At 44.1% G+C, this 21294-nt stretch overlaps 1 protein-coding gene across 3 annotated transcripts in view; it reads right to left on the reverse strand.

The window, feature by feature from the left end:
* snx6 (sorting nexin 6) overlaps positions 1 to 21294 on the reverse strand; it is a 78155-nt gene that overhangs the window by 19568 nt on the left and 37293 nt on the right. For all 3 annotated transcript variants that reach the window (XM_072488616.1, XM_072488609.1, XM_072488625.1), the window contains 2 exons: positions 7093 to 7132; positions 4699 to 4785 (listed from right to left, as the gene is read on the reverse strand). In XM_072488616.1, coding sequence (XP_072344717.1) covers positions 4699 to 4785; positions 7093 to 7132 — 127 coding nt within the window. The remainder of the gene's footprint in view (positions 1 to 4698; positions 4786 to 7092; positions 7133 to 21294) is intronic.

Consider the following 21294-nt stretch of genomic DNA (forward strand, 5'->3'; position numbering starts at 1 on the left):
GAGTCACGTCTTGTGTGTGCAAGGACTGCGCTCTGGAATCTTGCATTTCTTCTATCGTGGAGTCTGTCCACGAGCTCTCTGTGGAGGCTTGTGACACTGGAGTCATGCAAGGACTGCGGTGTGGAGACTTGCTTGTCTTCTTTCGTAGAGTCGGGAACCCTGAGCGGTGTGTGGACCACGCTCTGTGTGGCAGCAGGCCGCTCTCTGTGGGCTTGTACCGCTCTCTGTCTCTTGGTTTCAGGCCGCAGCATAATCCTGCACTCACGAGTTGGGCTGTCATATCTGCTGGGCTGAAGATCCTCAAATCCAAAGAACTTGTCGTCGGGGTCGTCAATGTGCAACATGTCTAGTTGCGGTTCGGATTTGGTACTGGGGTAGCCTCCCAAGGTGAAAGGTTCGTCTTCACTGCTTGCGTCGGAGCTGGCATTGGGCTCGCGAGGTCCAGAGAAAATGTAAAGGTCGGTATCAAAGTATTCAAGGTCGGAACCATCGGTTTGGGCGTAGGTAACTGCTTGTTGCAGGGTTCTTCGGAGGTTAATTTCATTTCCTGGTTCAATTTGAGGCATTGTGCTGTCATCCCAGGTGAAGGAAGGTTGTTTTACGGCTTTAAAAGATTTTCTCTTTGATTTGGGACGTTTCCCCTTTAAATGGGCGTGGTCCGGGGCCTCTGACGTCATGACACACGTGACATAATACGTAGGAAGCATTTGTGCATGCGCATATCGCTGTTCCTGTACCGGGGGCCGTTTTCGTGATTGCACATGCGCGGCGTCCGCACGGCGTCTTGCAACTGCGCAAGTGCAGTCCCTTTAGAAAGATGGCCGCCGATCAAAATTGGTCTCTGCTCCGGGATCTCGGCCTCATGGTGAATACTGGCGCTTCTCTTACCTTTTCTTGCTGGTTGGAGTGTGTTTTCCTCACAGTATTTGCTGAATTTGTCCAGGACTGCCTGGAAGTCGCTCCTGTTTTGCTCTTTGGAGAACTTGAATTTTTAAAAAGATTTCTTCTGCTCTGGCACCGGCGATGGTGAGCAGAAGCTCTGTCTTTACAGCATCAGCCACATCTTCTAGTTTGGCTGCTACCAGGAAGATTTTAAACATTTGCCAGAATACCCGCCAGTTTTCACGGAGATCGCCGTGGCACTGGAGCCGCCGCGGAACCCGGATCTCGAACATCTTTGCCTGGGTATCGTTGCTGGTTGTCACTGTACGCTGAGGTATGGCTATATGGATTGAAACAGTTCAGCCCTGGTACCATGATTTGTTATGTTCTTGGTGTAACATAAGCGGCTTCCTTGTGGTGCACGTGACAAAGGAAGGTTCAGACGTGGAGATAACTTCAACACGTTTATTAAACTATTTACACTTCTATTACTCGGGTTCGACACTACTGCTAATCCTACTATAGCTACCCAGACTGACTAACCAGCTGCTGCAATCCACGTGGTGGGTGTAATATTGAATCAACCCTGTGCCTCTACTCACTGACTGTCTCCACTGGAAAGAGGCAGATCATCTGTGTGGTATCCTTTATATATGGGTTGGTGTAATGCCCTCGTGGTTGTGTCACCTGTGTGTATCGTGAATGTCCATTGGTCGTGTTCTATCTAACTGATCTATTGGTTGAGTGTGCGTGTGTGATGTTTCTGGTGCTCCCTCTAGTGTCTAGCTAGCCTACATGTATTTACATTGATGCACATCACCACAGGTAGCTCACCTCAGGATCAAATATGACTCAAAGGCTGCAAATGGATTTTTCTAGGGTGAGGAATGAAATCGGTAGCTGGGGAACAGAGTTTCGAAGGAGGGCTGAAAACAATAGCTCCAATCTTCCCATACTTAATTGGGGGATATTTCTGCTCAACCAGTACAGGCTGTCTTACAAGCAATCTGATATATTTAGCAAAAGTGGAGGAGTAAAGGGAGGTGGTGACGAGATAGAGCTGGGTGTCGTGAGCATAGATGTGAAACATGTATTGTACCATTGGATGTCACTGAGGTGTAGCTTGTAGTTGAGAAATGGGAGGGGACAGGGGTGCTAAAGATTGATCCTTGGGGGAGACCAGAGGTAATGGCAGGAAAATAAGCCATTGCAAGTGCTTCTCTGGCCACAATTAGATATCTAAAAATGGAAGCACTGGTCGGGGAAATGCCGAGCAGAAGAAAATCACGGATTTGAACCGGGGAGGATGGATGCGAGATTCTGGGGATGGGAGGAGAGGGGGATCAGGGAGATGAAGGATTTATTTCTGGGAGGACGGTTTGCAAGCTCAGAGGTGCCAAGTGAAAAGTTTGAGTTGGCGGTGGGGTTCCGTACATGCAGGTGTGGGACTTGGTGAGGGAGGTCTTCCCGACCTTCCCGATTGCACCCGCCTCTTCGTTGTTGGAGGTGTTATTAGTGAGGGGATTGGAGATGTCTCAGCGATTTATGGGAGCATTTTGGTGGACAATAAGGTGGCCATGGAGGGGGGTTACGGCTAAGTGGGAGGAAGGGCTGGGGGCTGTGTTGGCAGAGGGACTGTGGTGTGGTGTGAGGTGTTTCAGAGGATAAATGCCTCAACTGTGTGTGCAAGTTGGAGCTGATACAGCTCAAGGTGGTGTATTGGGCACACCTGACAAAGTCAAGGATGAGCCGACTGTTTGAGGATATCTGTGAGCATTTGAGAGGAGTCCTGCGAATCATGTGCATATGTTTTGGTTCTTCCCGAAGTTGGAAATGTTTTGGAGGGCGGTTTTCAGCACCATCTCGGGGGGTTTTGCATGTGGATGTAGAGCCTGGTCCCCTGAAAGCCATATTAAGGACATGGGACCGGCCGGAGCTGCAGACGGGTGCGGGGGCAGATGTCTTCGCTTTTACCTCACTAATCGCTTGCAGGCGGGTCTTGTTGGGGTGTAGGTCAGCTTCTCCCCCCCGTGCCTCGGCATGGCAGGGGGACCTGCAGGAGTTCTTAGCCCTGGAGAAGTTGAAATTTGCTGTGGGGGCTGGGGTTGTGCGAGTGATGGGTTCTCTAAAATTTGGGGTTTATTCATTTTGCATTTTGGAGAGTTGGTTATCGCTGATTTCGGAGGGAGAGGTGGGTTTATTATTGTTGTAAAATGTAAAGAGTTGAAAATTTGGAATAAAAATACTTTTTTTTTTAAAATGGAAGCACTGAGAGTCTTCCCGTTCAGCTGGCAACAGTGGAGAAGGATGGTGGAGGTGAACTATATCAAAGGTTGCAGACAGGTCGAGAAGGATGAGGAAGGAAAGTTTACTTGTCACAGTCACATAGGATGTAATTTGTGACTTTGCAACTGAGGTAAGGATGGAATCTTGATTGGATAGATTTACATGACTACCGGGGAAGATAAGAGCAAATTTCAGAGGCGATAACTCGCTAAAGACCGTTTTGAGAGGAAAGGGATTGGAAATTGGACAGTGCTTTGCAAGGACTGTGGGGGTCAAAGATTATTCATTTTTGAGAAGGGCGGTGACACCAGATTTAAAGAAGGACACAACACCTGAACAGAGAACCATTTACAATATCACCTAACATGGGAGTCTGGAAGGTTAGGGTTAGGGTTAACCCTAACCCTAATTTGGTGTCAACAGTTTAGTGGGATTAGGAACAAATGGTGGGTCTTATTGTCAAGACAAGTTCAGAGGGGGTATGAGACAGATAGGAGAAAAACTAGAGTAAAGATAAGAGTTCAGGGTTAGGGTAGGAGGGAGTATTAAATTAAGTTTGACCAGTGAGAGGGCTGCAGCAGAAGCAATTACCAGTTGTCTCAATCTTAGAAACTATGAAGTCAACTTGCTGTTGGAGAGGATGGGAGAGAGGAGAGGCACTTAAGAAGATGGTCTGCAGTAAAGAAACTAGGAGTTATCTTTGCATTCCAGGGATATCCTGGAATAATTAGCAGCTTTATTAGAACACAAGAGGTCCAGTCAAATCTGATGGTGGACTGCCATAAATATCCTTTCATCCTTGGACTAAAGGGAGCAGAAAAAGGGGCTGTACCAGAGAGATTGGCAAATGTGAGACAGAGTAATGGCTTCCTTTGAACTTGGACCTCAAAGTTGGAGGTGAGGGCGTGATGAGTAAATTAGTAGCTGAAGAAATGCTGTGGCAAACAGGGGGTCAAAGGTTGGATAGTTAGAATTTTGAAAGTGCAGTTGTAAATGAATTGAGGCTAGTTGTTTTCCAGAGATGGATACAGGAGATGGTAGGGTTGGGGCATAGAAGGAGGATGTGGCTGGTGAGTGATACAAGCAAGAGGTCAGAAATGGCTTCATCTGTAATCAATACAGTGGGGCCAGCAAAACCACGTACAATGACAAGGTCAAGGGCAGCTGTGAATATGAGTTTATGTCCTTTAGATAACTTCCATTTACTTTTCTTTGTGGATATTCAATCTTCCTGAGACCAGCAACCATTCCAAGCAAGAAGTGGACTAATGGCACCTTAATGAGGCTTGGTGGTTAAAACTATTGTGGTCTCATACTGCCGTGGGTGTTCAGGAAACTAACTGAAACTGGTGGTTTCCCAACAGATCCCCACCGGCAGCCAAAATTAGTCTCCCCCTTTGAATCTGTGATCATCCTGATCTGTACCACTCACTGGTTAAACTTGCTGAGAACATCAAGGAAACATCCTGAAAAAAGCATTAGAAATTACCAAATTTTATAAAAACAGCTACTGGTTAAAAAATAATTTACCTTACCAGCTTGTGATTCCCTTAAGTAATACCTCAAAAGATCAGAAAGTTTTAGGTCTTCATCTGCTGACACTCGTGCTTCTATTTTCTGGAAATGAAATGCAAGAAATCAAGTACAAAATGATAGCAATCTGTGCATGATGGATCTAGAGAAATTTGGATCAAACCATCTAATGTTAAAATCACTAGCCTATATTTTTTTCAAAAAGGTTTATACAGAATAGTTTAACTAAGCTGAATGCTTAAAAGATGTTCATGCATATTTGTCAAATAAGTAATGGTAGCTAATCTTTTGTACCCATTTCTGATAAATGGATAACTACACAAATGCTTACTTTGACTTTTTGAATAAAAACAATTTAGAAATATTCTGAAAACTCTTGCAGTAAAATACCAAGTTCTCAAATATTGTACATTTTCAGAAAAATACACTTTTCAATTCACTGCATTCTTCAAAATGGAAAAAAAATATTTCTGGTTATAATTTTAGCAGTGAATGTTACTCATTTGAAAAATCAAGCAGAATGTGATTACATAGTAAATTCTTCCTTATAACAGCCAAGGTAAAAAATAATAAATGTAAAAATGTCAATGAGGCAAATGTACAGTAACTGTAAATAAATTTAATTGATTTTTATTTTAACCAATGTACCAAGATGTGCAGGTTAGGTGGATTGGCCATGCTAAATTGTCCCTTAGTGTCCAAAGGTTGCCTAAATTGCCCAGTTAGTTGGGGTTATGGGCTTATGTAGGATGTTCTTTCAGGGACTCGACGGGCCAAATGACCTCCTTCTGCACTGTGGAGATTCTAGATTCTACTAGCTTGAGTTAGAGATATTCTATGATATCAAGGAAAATTATAGAAATTACAGGAGACTATCACACCTACATCAATGTTAATGCTTCACCTGGAGTCATTTCCTTCAAATATATTTTCCAGCAACTTTCCCCCTATATGCTTCAGTCCGCCATGTTCAGACGATTATTCCGACAGGTTTGTAGTCAAAACTCATGAATACAAAAACTTTATATAAACCATATTGAAATAAATGTAATGATTGCTCACAGCCTGATATCACAAGCAGTTTGCGTCCACAAACTGCACGTTGGTAGTTTGTAGGTTAGTATCTATAATTTCCAATAAAGTACGGTCCTGGAACCAGCAGGAAGTCAAAGGGAAGGTTGCCCAGCTCGGTGCTTAGTCCACACTGGTGCCACATATTGGGAAATTGTGCAACTCCAGAATGTGATTTTCTGTCCATTAAAACTAGAACATTTATTCTGTACTTTGATCTACCCACACATCTAGTACCTTCCCTCTCTTAGATCTGAATATGTTCAACTTCTTTAAAATGCTTGACTTGCAAAGTTTTTCATCAAGTTATCCTTTTTTCTTTTCTCCCTCAGCCTCTGCAATGAGTAACTCCACCTCCTCACTACTTTCAATCTCCTTCTCAACTCTTTCCTGCAAGTTCATTATGCTCTTATTCACCCTCAATTGACTTCCAGATAAACTCCTAACGATATCCATTGTCACACCCTAGATCTGGTCAACCCCCATTCTCTCTATATTTCCATGGTCTTGATCATCAACCACTTATCTATAACCACATCATCCACTAAGCACATTAGTCCTCTGCCCTCTAATCCCCTCCAGCAAAACCCCCAAGTTATTTACAATTGTACCTTTGAACTCACAATTGCTTAACTTTTGGCATTTGATTCACTGCAAAACTTCTGCAGCTTTCAATTTGCTCCTCTATTAACTCACCTCCACCATTGATGCCCTTATCTCATAAAAACTTTTGCTTTCCCCATCTGGGCAGCATGGTAGCAGTGGTTAGCACGGTTGTTTCCAAGCTCCAGGGTCCCAGGTTCGATTTCCGCTTGGGTCACTGTCTGTGCGGAGCCTGCACGTTCTCCCCGTGTCTGCGTATTTAAAATTTTAATCCTCATCTTTAAATCTCTTCATGGTCTCACCCACCCTCAACGCTACAACACCCCACCTCCCCCAAACTCTTCATTCTTCTGACTGTCTTTTGCACTTCCCCCTTAGCCCACCACTGATTGCCATGTCTTTAGCTATCCTGGCCCCACGCTCTGCAGTTCCCTCCCCAAATCCCTCTTCCTCCATACTTCCTCCTCCTAGATTCTCCTGGAAAAAAACCCAAATCAAGCTCTTGGTTAGCCTTCCTCCCTTGGTTCGATGTTCATTTTACCCTAACACCCATATAAAACACATTGAGCATTTATTTGGCATGTTGCTATATCTACACCAATGCTGAATAAGGTGATAATAGGCTTATGGACAAAGACCTATGAAAGAAAGCTCAACTAAATTTCAAAATTTGGTAAGTTAGTCAAACTAGATGCATGCAAGTCAAAATTGACATACCCTTGTTTTTTCAAATAACTCTGATACCTTCAAGAAAAATCTGAAACAAAATTATGAACATATTACCAAACCGTAACGTCCTTTTTTCAAAAACAATATATGGTACTTAATGAGAAAAGCAAATTTATTAAATTGACCATTCCAAAAAATGTACTTTAGAAGTTACTATTCAAAACTAAGACAATTGTGTGGCCCACAAGGTCAAATCCTCATCTCAACACTTCCAAGACTTGGCTCGTAGAACTCTAAATGGAATGATTTTGGCTAATCTTAATCCAATGGACACAAATTCATATCACAAAACTGTTTTGTAGCATGGCTGTGGTTGGAAGCAGAAATGTCACACGATGCAGAAGGGAACCCGAGTTTGGATCATTGCTGAATGCTGGACTGAGTAGGGAATATACATTATCAATGCTATAATCAGGGCAGCACGGTAGCACAGTAGTTAGCACAGTTGCTTCACAGCTCCAGGGTCCCAGGTTCGATTCCCGGCTTGGTTCACTGTCTGTGCGGAGTCTGCACGTTCTCCCTGGGTGTCTGCGGGTTTTCCTCCGGGTGCTCCGGTTTCCTCCCACAGTCTAAAGATGTGCAGGTTAGGTGGATTGGCCATGCTAAATTGCCCTTAGTGTCCAAAAAGGTTAGTTGGGGTTACTGGGATAGAGTGGGGGCGTGAGCTTAGGTAGGGTGATCTTTCCAAGGGCCGGTGCAGACTCGATGGGCTGAATGGCCTCCTTCTGCACTGTAAATTCTATGATAGCTGATTCAGAAGTGAGGTACACGGATTGGTGGAAGTGGAAATAATGTTTGATTTCTCGGTGTCATGTGGATGGAAAGACCTCTCAAAACACCATATTCAAAATGAGTAAATGCAGTATTATACATTTTAGTATGATCAAATAAACTTAATAGAAAATCCAATTCATAGACATATTTTTCAAATTGTTAACCCCCGATTGGCTATATTTGCAAGAGAAAATGTTGAAGAATTATTAACTGCATTTATTAAATTGTGTCCTCTTTATTCAGCAGGAAATCAAAATGTGAACGCAGTCATTTAGCTTTCATTTTGCACTATCACCACAAAAAATAATACTTCAAAATCTGTCTCAATCTTAAAATTTATTAAAATGTATTGACTGGTTACATTGTAACAATTTTGTCTGGATATTCCACAAAACAAAATTCCAACATACTTGCTAAAACCCATGGATTTTAATTCTCTCAAATCGTTACCTTTTATTTCTGTGGTACTACGATTATATCGAGAAAATAAAGGTCCTGAATTGACTCTTTTAATGTACATTCTTATCTCTTAGAAACACAAAATAATTTGCGTTATTACACTCCTGTGACTCATGTAATAGTATTGATTTGCAATGATGGCTTTGCAATGGCTCTCTTGGGGGAAGGTTCCTTCTGTGCATTATGTAATAAAATTGTTCTCTGTAATTTATGACTTGATGATTTAATTACACATAATGCACAGAGGAAATCTTGCCCTTTAGCTTGTAATTGCTTAATTCAACTGACTGAGGCTGTAATTGCCATAACAGATAGTGTGTGATTAAATCACCAGGTTCAAGAGACTACTGCAACCCAGTTGCGCTTAACTATCATAAGAACCTCTAATATGAATGTTGAACATACACGTTTCTATTGCAACTGATTAAAAAATAGATTGCAAACAAAAATTACAAAATATCAAAGTCAGTGTCTAGTATATGCAAGTGTAAGGCACATTATTTGCTTTGTCTCCCAGTTCTATGTTAAATGTTTAGCACTATTAATTGTTACTATGAATTATAATGCTTTTCAGCAAAATATGTAGGGTCAGGGAACTACTTGCAAGTTAATCAAAAAAACATGAATTGTTCAAAATCCTGACATAGGTTGAACGCTGGACTTTTCCCCCTTTTAATTCAACAGTTCAAGTTCTGGAACAATGGAAAACTCCACAACTTAAAACGTACATTATATACATTTGAGCTCCAATTGAACAACTAGAACATTGAATTCACCGTGTCTGTAACCAGGATATTTCGAAACAACATAACATTTCTTCAGGATAAATTACCAAGAAAGATGATTAACACATCAAAGATTTGAATCAGGTTTAATTTTATGCAATAATACAGGAAAAATTACATTGTGCTTCAAGTGTTTATTTGAATGTAGATCAATTCACTTTAGTGTACAATAAATGTTTCTATATTGGCATGTGAGAGTACCTTTAAGAAATGGGTGTTTACAAATGGGTGTGTATAAATATCTGTAGTGAGAGTACCTTTAAGAAATGGGTGTTTATTACTGCTGTGATATCAGAGAGTGGGTGGAGCTGGGCTGTCTGTCAGCTTTTTACTTTTGTTTTTGAGCAGGCTGCAGGGTGTTTTAGTTTCGTTTTCAGTGTTGGAGCTGAAGCCAGACAGAGCAGATGTACTGTTGATCTCTCTGCCATGAAAAGACTATATCTTGATAATTTGGTGAATTCAGAATTATAAATGTTCTCAGTAGTGAATGTAAACCTAATGTGCTTCTGTTAAAAGGTGTTTCTTTTGTCTGGATGTTAAAAGGAAAGCTTAAAGGATTACTTATAGTGTTGTATTCTTTGGGGGTTGTACTTGAATTAATGGTTGCTAAGATGTTCACTATGTTTTGAAAAGGTTAACTTGAGTTCATAGAATAAACATTGTTTTGCTTTCAAAAAATACTTTTCCATTTCTGCTGTACTACATCTGTAGAGTGGGCCGTGTGCTCCCCATACCACAATCTATTAAATGTTGTGGGTCAGGGGAACTCCATGACACACTTTGGGGTTCTCCGAACCCTGGCCCATAGCAAATTGGGGGCTCGAGGGGGATAAAAGTCTATCTATTGGATTGGCTTAATGAACTTAAAAGCAGTGAGGGGTGAACATATTGTGGTTGCTTTTCAGGTGTGGTATTTTAGTTTAGGGAGTGTGTAGTGGACAAAGACTCTTTCAGAGGCTCTGAAGTTTCTGGGGGTGGAGACGGTCACACGCAGTACCTTATGGACAGAGACTAAAAGCAGACTGTTAAGATTTGGCAAAAAACATTGCAGTTAACATTATCTGACAAAATGCGAAAAGATGAGGTAATTATGGTGGTGGCTAAGCATTTAAAGTAGTCTAAGATACAGTTTGACTCATTGGAAATGGCAAACATTCAGTTGCAAATTAAACAAATGGAACATGAGAAAGAATTAAAGCAGCTTGAATACGAAAGAGATAGAGAAGAAAAAGAAAGAGAGAGAGAGGAAAAAGAAAGAGAGGGAGGAAAAAGAAAAGGAGAGAAGGAGAAAAGAATAGCCCTAGCAGAACAAAAATAAAGAGAAGAGGAGGAAAGGGAAAAAGATACAGATCAGGGAAATAGATAGAGAGAGTTTGAACTTCAGAAAATGGCCATGAAACAGGAGTCAGTTAAAATTGGCAGACTTAAAGGGAAACGTACAGTTGGATGGTAGTGATGAGGATAGTGAGAAAGAGCGTCAAAGTCGAAGGCTTGGTGGGAATCTATTTAAATATCTCCAAGCATTGCCAAGGTTTGATGAGAAGGAGGTAGAAGCCTTTTTCATTTCATTTGAGAAGGTGGCTAAATAAATGAAATGGCCACAGGACATGTGGGTATTACTGATTCAAACAAAGCTGATAGGTAGGGCTAGTGAAGTGTTTGCATCACTACCGGAGGAGGTATATGGCATGTATGAGGTGAACAAATCCATCTTAGGTGCATATGAACTAGTGCCTGAAGCCGACAGACAAAGGTTTAGAAATTTAAGGAAAGAATTTGGTCAAATATACATGGAGTTTGAAAGGATCAAACAGAGTAATTTTGATATTTAAATAAGGGCTTTGAAAATAGACCAAACGTATGAAGCTCTCAGAGAAATTATACTTTTGGAGGAGTATAAAAGTTAATTCCTGATGTAGTGAGAACTCATGTGGAAGAACAGAGGGTAAAAACTGCGAGATTAGCAGCAGAAATGGCAGATGATTATGAATTAGTTCATAAATCAAAGCTTGGTTTCCGACATCAGTTTCAGCCTGTGAGGGATAGAAACTAGGGACATGTGTAATACTCAAGTGGAAAAGGTAAAGGTGATCTGAAGGGAGATAATAAGGAGTGTACCTCAGATTAAAAAGAAATCCAGGCGGTTGGAAGAGACATGAAAAGTTTCAAATGTTTTCACTGTAATAAACTAGGCCATGTAAAGTCACAGTGTTGGTGGTTGAAGAAAAGCACTGGGAAGACTGATATGGTAAAACAGGATAAGACAGTGGGGTTTGTTAAAGGGGTAAAGGAAAGCCCAAGTGAAGCAAAGGAGGTGCGAAAGATTGTACAGTCTGATCAAGAGGTGATTGATGAGAAGGTGCCAGATCTCTTTCAAGAATTTACTTGTGTGGATAAAGTTTACTCATGTGTATCAGGAGGAGCAGGTAAAGAAGTCACAATTTTAAGAGATACGGGAGCTAGTCAATCTTTAATGGTAAGAGATGAAGAGTTATATAGTTTGGGAAGAATGGTAATATGTGGAAAGGTGGTAATATGTGGAATTCAGGGTGAGAGGAGTAGCGTTCCATTATATAAGGTAAGATTGGAAAGTCCAGTGAAGAGTGGTGAAGTGATAGTAGGAGTAATGGAGAAACTATCTTGTCCAGGAATGCAGTTTATCTTGGGTAATGATATAGCTGGATCGCAGGTGGGAGTGATGCCTACTGTGGTTGATAAGTCAGTGGAAAATCAATCAACTGAAGGATTAATATCCTGGGATTCTTCCGGATTGTGTAGTAACAAGGTCGCAAAGTCACAGGTTAAGACAAGAGGAGAAATCAGAGTGAAGATGACGTTGAAGTGCAACTATCAGAAACAATTTTTGATCAAATGCTTGAAAAAGAACAAGAACAGGTGGAGGATGAGGCGGATATTTTTAGTTCAGGAAAATTGGCAGAGTTACAACAGAAAGATGTAGAAATAAAACGGATATATCAGAAACCATATACGGAAGAGGAATTTGCGTGTACACCAGAGTGTTATTACCGTAAAAGTGATGTCTTGATGAGAAAATGGAGACCTTTACACATGTAGCCGGATGAAAAGTGGGCAGAAGTTCATCAAATAGTATTGCTGGTAGGGTATAAAAAGGTGTTGTGAGTTGCACATGAGGTACCAGTGGCAGGTCATTTGGGGATAAGGAAAACGCAAGCTAAAATCCAGAAACATTTTTATTGGCCTGGACTACATTAAGATGTAGTTAAATTTTGTCAATCATGTCACACATGTCTAGTGATAGGGAAACCTCAAGCAGTGATAAAACAAGCACCCTTAATACCCATTCCAGCATTTGAGGAACCTTTTACAAGGGTCCTAATTGATTGCGTAGGACCGCTTCCCAAAACAAAAAGTGGGAATCAATATCTTTTGACGATAATGGATGTGTCTACTAGGTTTCCAGAGGCCATTCCAGTACGTATTACAGCTAAAGATTGTGGAGGAGTTACTTAAATTCTTTACTAGATATGGACTACCCACAGAAATATAACCGGATCAAGGATCAAATTTTACCTCAAGGTTATTCAAAGAAGTTATGGATAGCTTAGGAATAAGACAATTTAAATCAACTGTGTACCATCCAGAATTGCAGGGAGCGTTAGAAAGGTGGCATCAGACATTAAAGACAATGTTGAGGGCTTATTGTCAAGATTATCCAGAGGATTGGGATAAAGGAATTCCATTCGTACTGTTTGCAATTAGGGATGCACCTAACGAGTCAACCAAATTTAGTCCTTTTGAACTACTTTTTGGTCAGGAGGTAAGAGGAACACTTAAATTGATTAAGGAAAAATTGGTGAGTGAGAAATCAGAAATTACATTATTGGATTAAGTATCAAATTTTAGGGAATGATTAAATAGAGCAGGTGAATTGGCTAGACAACATTTAAAAGTTGCACAAAATGTGATGAAACGGGTCGCGGACAAGAAATCCAAAGTTCGTAGTTTTGCCAGTGGATATAAAGTTTTAGTGTTGTTACCAGTGGTAGGTGAGCCTTTAAAAGCTAGGGATTGTGGACCTTATCAGATTGAAAGGAAATTAAGGTGAGGTGAATTATGTGGTAAAAATGCCAGATAGAAGACTCACCGAGTGTGTCATGTGAATATGCTTAAAAGGTACTTTGAGAGACTTCCGGTTGCGGCGATGCACTGCTAAGCCGCACGTTTCGGCAGCTCCCGTTCTAACGGACGTTTGGGCTCTTTTTGGGAGCCCCAACGTAAGTTTTTTCGGCCCAAACCCAGTGTGGGTGGCGAAGTAAGGAGTCCCCCCTGGCGTGTATGGAAAGGATCGGTGGTAGTGGCCAGATTGCGAAGGATCCTTTGGAGCAGCGGCAGAGAAGAGAAGAAGCAAGATGGCGACGGATGGAGCCCAGGCGACATGGGGCCCGGACCAGCAGGCATTCCTCCGACGGTGTGTGGAGGAATTAAAGAAGGAGGTGCTGGCGCCAATGTTATTGGTAATCGAAGGGCTAAAAGAAATGCAAAAGGCCCAGGCGATAGAGCTCCGTGGGGTGAAGGCGAAGGCAGCTGAGAACGAGGATGAGATTCTGGGCCTAGCGATAAAAATGGAGATGCACGAGGCGCTACACAAGAGGTGTATCGAAAGGCTCGAAGTCCTGGAGAACAGCTCGAGAAGAACCTCCGGATTCTGGGTCTCCCCGAGGGAGTGGAGGGAGCTGACATTGGGGCTTATGTGAGCACGATGCTCCATTCGCTAATGGGAGCTGAGGCCCCCTCGGGCCCCCTGGAGGTGGAAGGGGCTCACCGGGTCCTTGCGAGGAGACCAAAGGCTGGAGAACCACCAAGGGCGATAGTGGTGAGATTTCACCGCTTCACCGACAGAGAGGCTGTTTTGAGCTGGGCCAAGAAGGTACGGAGTAGCAGGTGGGAGAATGCGGTGATACGAGTGTATCAGGACTGGAGCGCGGAGGTGGCGAGAAGGAGAGAGAGTTTTAAAATCGGGCCAAGGCGGTGCTTCACAAGAAGAAAATAAAGTTTGGGATGCTGCAGCCAGCGCGATTGTGGGTCACGCACCAAGATAGGCACTACTACTTTGAAACGTCGGACGAGGCATGGACCTTCATCCAAGAAGAGAAATTGGACCAGAACTGAGGGACTGATGCTGTGGGGGAGACGACGATGTTGATGTATAGAAATGTAAATTGGGGAATGGGAGGTTCACAGTATCGGGTCGATAGACGGGATTTTTTCTCTTCTTGACGGGGGGACACTAAGAAATATGGGCGCCGGTGGAAAAAGGGACTGAGGTGGGGGATGCTGTGCCATAGGGGGCGGGGCCGATCCAGGAAAGCATGTTTTTTTTTCCCGCGGCTAGGGAGATGATGGCGGGAAGATAGGCGCAAGGAGGATGAGAGTTCCACACACCGGGGGGGGGGGGGGGCAAGGAGAGAGCGGGGGAAGCCGGGGTCAGTTGGAGTCAGCTGACTTTCAGAAGCATCATGGGGGAGTGACCATGCTAGATGGGGATCTAGCGGGGGGGGGGGGGGGGGGTCAACTGGGTTGCTGCTGCTGGGAGCGAGAGGGAGCTGGCAAGGGAAGAGATGGTCGGGACGGGAGTGCGCCGCCTGGGGGGCGGGTGGGTGCGCGGGACCTGGACGTGGGACTGGCCTAGAATAGGGGATGGCTAGTCGGGGGGCCCAATCCGGCTGATCACGTGGAATGTGAGCGGCGTAAATGGGCCGATTAAGAGGGCCCGAGTGTTCGCGCACTTAAAAGGACTGAAGGCAGACGTGGTCATGCTTCAGGAGACGCATCTGAAGGTGGCGTATCAGGTTAGGTTAAGGAAAGGATGGGTGGGACAGGTGTTCCACTCAGGGTTGGACTCGAAAATCAGAGGGGTGGCGATATTGGTGGGGAAACAGTTGCCGTTCGAGGCTAGGAATATAGTGGTGGAAAACAGTGGTAGATATGTGATGGGGAGTGGTAGATTGCAGGGTAAGGAGGTCGGAGGTCGTGCTGGTAAATGTATACGCCCCGAACTGGGACGACGCGGGATTTATGAAGCGGATGCTGTGATGTGGGACTATTGGCGGATGAGGGGGTCTGTGGAAGGGTGCGGGGATGTATTGAGAGGTACCTGGAGGCCAATGATGATGGTGAGGTCCAGGTGGGGGTAGTATGGGAAGCGCTGAAGGCGGTGGTTAGGAGAGAGTTGATCTCCATTAGGGCTTACAAGGAGAAAAAAGAGGGCAAAGAAAGGGAGAGATTAGTGGGGGAGATTTTGAGTGTGGATAAAAGATATGCGGAGGCCCCGGACGAAGGACTATATAGAGAGGCGAAGACTTCAGACGGAGTTTGACCTGCTGACCACAGGGAAGGCAGAGGCACAGTGGAGGAAGGCACAGGGGATGAGATACGAATATGGGGAAAAGGCGAGCCTGCTGCTGGCCCACCAGCTTCGTAAGAGGATAGCGGCGAGGGAAATAGGGGGAGTTAGGGATGAAACGGGAACTACGGAGCGGAGTGCAGGGAAGGTAAATGAGGTGTTTAAGACCTTTTATGAGAGGCTATGTAGGTCCCAACCCCCGGAGGGAAAAGAGGGGATGCAACAGTTTTTGGACCAACTAAGGTTCACGAGGGTGAAGGAGCAGGAGGTGGCAGGTCTGGGGCCGCCAATCGGGGTGGATGAGGTGAATAAAGGGCTGGGGAACATGCAGGTAGGGAAGGCCCCGGGACCAGGCGGGTTCCCGGTGGAATTTTACAGGAAATATGTGGACCTGTTGGCCCCGCTGCTGGCGAGAACCTTTAACGAGGCCAGAGAAGGGGGGGGACTCTACCCCCGACAATGTCGGAGGCGACAATATCACTAATCCTGAAGAGAGATAAAGATCCGCTGCAATGCAGGTCATATAGGCCTATCTCGCTCCTAAATGTGGACGCCAAGTTGCTGGCAAAAGTGCTAGCGACGAGAATCGAGGACTGTGTCCCGGGGGTGGTGCATGAAGACCAGACAGGGTTTGTAAAGGGGAGACAATTGAATGTCAACGTGCAACGGCTGTTGGAGGTGATAATGATGCCCCCAGCGGAGGGGGAGGCAGAGATAGTGGCAGCGATGGATGCAGAGAAGGCATTCGATAGGGTAGAGTGGGAGTATTTATGGGAGGTGTTGAGGAGGTTTGGGTTCGGGGAGAGGTTTGTCAGTTGGGTCAAACTCCTCTATTGGGCCCCAGTGGCAAGTGTAGTCACAAATCGGCAGAGATCGGAGTATTTTCGGTTACATAGGGGAACAAGGCAGGGGTGCCCCCTGTCCCCACTACTGTTCGCTCTGGCAATTGAACCACTGGCCATAGCGTTGAGAGACTCTAGGAAATGGAGGGGGGTGGTTAGAGGGGGAGAGGAACACCGAGTGTCACTCTACGCAGATGACCTACTGCTGTATGTGACGGATCCTGTGGAGGGGATGACAGAGGTTATGCAGATATTGAGGGAGTTTGGAGATTTTTCGGGATATAGGCTTACTATGGGGAAGAGTGAGCTTTTCGTGGTACACCCCGGGGACCAGGGAAGAGGGATAGACGCCCTGCCGTTAAGGAGAGCGGAAAGGAGTTTCCGATATCTGGGGATTCAGGTAGCCAGGAGCTGGGGAACTTCACACAAACTCAATCTGACGCGGCTGGTGGAGCAGATGGAGGAGGATTTCAAGAGGTGGGATATGCTGCCGCTCTCACTGGCGGGCAGAGTGCAGGCGGTCAAGATGATGGTCCTCCCAAGGTTTCTTTTTGTGTTTCAATGTCTCCCCATTTTGATCACTAAGGCCTTTTTTAAGAAAATAGATAGGAGTGTGATGAGTTTCGTGTGGGCAGGGAAGACCCCGAGGGTAAGGAGGGGGTTCCTGCAGCGCAGCAGGGACAGAAGGGGACTGGCGTTGCCGAATCTGGAGGATTATTACTGGGCCGCCAATGTGGCGATGGTTCGCAAGGATGAGTGAGGGAGAGGGGGTGGCATGGAAGAGGCTGGAGATGGCGTCCTGTAAAGGAACGAGTCTAAAGGCGTGGTGACGGCGCCGCTACCGCTCTCCCCGAATAGGTATACCACGAACCCAGTGGTGGTGGCAGCCTTAAGGATCTGGGGGCAATGGAGGTGACATAGGGGTGTGACGGGTGCCTCGGTGTGGTCCCTGATCAGGAACAACCATAGGTTTGTCCCAGGAAGGATGGACGGAGGGTTCCAGAGCTGACATCGGACAGGAATTAGGAGATTGAGAGATTTGTTTATTGACGGGACGTTCGCGAGCCTGGGAGCGCTGGAGGAAAAGTATGAGTTGCCCCCGGGGAATGTCTTTAGATACATGCAAGTGAGGGCGTTTACGAGGCAACAGGTGAGGGAATTTCCGCTGCTCCCGACACAGGGGATCCAGGATAGTGTGATTTCCGGGGTATGGGTCGGGGAGGGCAAAGTGTCCGAAATATATCAGGAGATGAGAGACGAGGGGGAGGCGCTGGTAGAGGAGCTGAAGGGAAAATGGGAAGAAGAGCTGGAGGAGGAGATTGAGGAGGGTCTGTGGGCGGATGCCCCAAGAAGGGTAAATTCCTCTTCCTCGTGTGCCAGGCTTAGCCTGATACAATTCAAGGTTCTACACAGAGCACACATGACGGGAGCAAGGCTGAGCAGGTTCTTCGGAGTGGAGGACAGGTGCGGGAGGTGCTTGGGAAGCCCGGCGAACCACACACATGTTTTGGTCGTGTCCGGCACTGGATGAGTACTGGAGGGGAGTGGCAAGAGTGATTTCAAAGGTGATGAAGGTCCGGGTCAAGCCAGGCTGGGGGTTAGCTATATTTGGGGTAGCGGAAGAGCCGGAGTGCAGGAGGCGAAAGAGGCTGATATTCTGGCCTTTGCGTCCCTGGTAGCCCAGCGAAGGATCTTACTCATGTGGAAGGAAGGGAAACCCCCTCGCGTGGAGGCCTGGATAAACGACATGGCAGGGTTCATAAAACTGGAACGGATGAAGTTTGCGTTGAGAGGATCGGTTCAGGGGTTCTCCAGGCGGTGGCAACCGTTCCTTGACTATCTCGCGGAACGTTAAGGGAAAACAGATCGTCAGCAGCAGCAGCCCAGAGGGGAGGGGGGGGGGGAGCACTATTTTTTTTGTTACTTTGCCAGTTCACTATTTTATTTAAATAATGTTACTTATTAGTTATTGTGTTATTTTTATGTTGATTTGTAAGGTGGAAAAATTGTGTTTGAAAACTTTAATAAATATATATTTTTTAAAAAGGTACTTTGAAAGGGAAGGAGAGAAAAAGGAGGTTTTAATGATTCTAACTCAAAGTGACGAACCAAATCCAGATGACTGTGAATTCGACATGCCTCAAATTAAATTGGAAAACGAGGATGTTCTTAAAAAGTGGGATAAATTGTTGAGCTGCCTTCCAGAGGAAAAACGAACTGACCTGAAAGAGTTACTGATATCAAATGGGCAAGTTTGTCGAGATAAATTGGGAAGTACTAAAATGGCTGTACCTGATGTAAATGTGGGAAAGGCTGTTCCGATCAAACAACATCCTTAACCCTTTAAAATTGGCACAAGTTAACAAAGAGAGTATGCTTAAAAATGGCATAATTGAAGTGGGTTGCAGCCAATGGAGCTCACCCATAGGGATGGTACCTAAATCAGATGGTACCCAACGGTTGTGTGTGAACTACAGAAATATCAATGCAGTTACAAGAATGGACTCTTATCCTATCCCACGTTTGGAGGATTGCATTGAGAAAGTGGGACAATCAGCTTTTATTTCCAAATTGGATTTACTTAAAGGTTACTGGCAGGTACCTTTATCCGAAAGAGCTAAGGAGATTTCCGCTTTTGTGACTCCAGATGGTATATACCAATTCAAAGTTATGCCATTTGGTATGATAAACGTCCCAGCCACATTTCAACAGTTAACTAACAAAGTTGTTTCAGGATTACCCAATTGTGTGGTATACATCGACGATCTGGTAATTTTCAGCCAGACATGGAAAGAACATTTAAAACATCTGATGGAGTTATTCACTCGACTTCAGGAGGCGGGTTTGGTGATAAACATAGCCAAAAGTGAATTTGGAAAGGCCCAAGTCACTTTCCTTGGCCATACAATCGGACAGGGTCGAATGGTCCCACGGGATGTTAAAACAAAAGTTATTGGAGAATTTCCGATACCTTTGACACAACGGGAAATAATGCGATTTCTTGGTATGAGTGGATTTTACCGGAAATTTACACCCAATTTTCGCAGTGTGGTCGCTCCACTGACGGACTTGCTCAAGAAGTGTAACAAATTCCAGTGGATAGTGGAGTGTCAACAGGCATTTGATGGCCTGAAGGCTGTGTTAACCACTGCTCCTGTGTTAGCCATCCCAAATTATACGAAACTATTCAAAGTGGCGGTTGATGCGAGTGATGTGGGTGTAGGTGCGGTGCTTCTACAAGACGCGACGAAGGGCTAGAGCGGCCTATTGGTTATTTTTCAAAATTGAATTCTCACCAGAAAAATTATTCCACGATTGAGAAGGAGACTTGGAGTTTGCTGCTGGCTTTGCAGCATTTTCACATTTATGTGACCAGCAATCCGTCTGACACCGTTATATATACTGATCATAATCCGTTGACGTTTTTGGAACGATTCCATAATAACAATGCAAGGCTGTTTCGCTGGAGTTTATTGTTGCAGCCATTTCATTTAAAAATAGTACATGTGGCGGGACAAGAAAACGTGATAGCCGATGCTTTGTCACGAATGTGATGAACGAAGCAGTTTCAGTTGGAGGAAGAAAAAAAAAAAAAAGGACTATATTATACCTGTTTGCGTGTGTTGTTTTTTGATACAAAAAAGTATATTTACTGTGTGCATTTCTTAAAGAATGGTGAAAAGGTGACAAAAGAAACTATCTTGAAGTTGATGGGATTTTTTTTCCTTGGGGGGGGGGGGGGGGGCGGTGTCATGTGAGAGTATCTTTAAGAAATGGGTGTTTATAAATGGGTGTGCGTATAAATATCTGTGGTGAGATAATCTTTTAAGAAATGGTGTTTACTACTGCAGTGATGTCAGTGAGTGGGTGGAGCTGGGCTGTCTGTCAGCTTTTTACTCGTTTTTGAGCAGGCTGCAGGGTGTGTTTTAGTTTTGTTTTCAGTGTTGGAGCTGAAGCCAGACCAAGCAGGTGCACTGTTGATCTTTGCCATGAAAAGACTATCTCTTGATCATTTGGTGAATTCAGAATTATAAATGTTCTCAGTAGTGAATGTAAACCTAATGTGCTTCTGTTAAAAGGTGTTTCTTTTGTCTGGACGTTAAAAGGAAAGCTTAAAGGATTACTTAGTTTTGTATTCTTTGGGGATTGTATTTGAATTAATGGTTGCTAAGACGTTCACTATGTTTTGAAAAGGTTAACTTGAGTTCATAGAATAAACATTGTTTTGCTTTTAAAAAATACTTTTCCATTTCTGCTGTACCACACCTGTAGAGTGGGCAGTGTACTCCCCATACCACAATCTATTAAAAGTTGTGGATCAGGAGAACTCCATGATACACTTTGGGGTTCTCTAAACCCTGGCCCATAACAATATTAAGAATGCTAAAATGGAATTAAAAAATACTGGACAATTGCAAAGCCAACGCTAACCATGTTAAAAATCAGTGGATAAAGGACAATTAGTCCGTTGAAAGATTTGCCACGGTTTAAATCAGTTTTCACTTCTCAACAAGATACCACGGTCCCAGTAGTACAGGACAGATATGAGACTGTAACTACATCTTTTCACTATTGATATACTAAAGATTGGATGCTCTGCAGAACCCAAGGTTTCTCAAATAAATGGGGAAGTCCACAAGTCAGACCAAATGAGAAGGCTGCAGGCGGAGTAAGAAAAGTTAAGCAAAAGAGCTGGTGTGGCAAATGTTATTTGACATGGACAAGTGCAGTGACTGTCAGAAATTAGAATTCTTGGAATCTTCACATTAAAAGTGCCAATCAATAAGTTGTTAAAGATGCACAATGTTAACTGGCTGCAAAGAAAGCAAATACATTTTTAGGCTGTACTACCAGGACCACTCAATTCAAAGAATCACATATTTAGGCGAGATAAGGATCTGGTAGGTTATAATTTATGGAACCCTGTCCAGCTTTGGTTACTGCA

Source organism: Scyliorhinus torazame, chromosome 2, assembly GCF_047496885.1.
Source record: "Scyliorhinus torazame isolate Kashiwa2021f chromosome 2, sScyTor2.1, whole genome shotgun sequence".
NCBI classification, from domain to species: domain Eukaryota; kingdom Metazoa; phylum Chordata; class Chondrichthyes; order Carcharhiniformes; family Scyliorhinidae; genus Scyliorhinus; species Scyliorhinus torazame.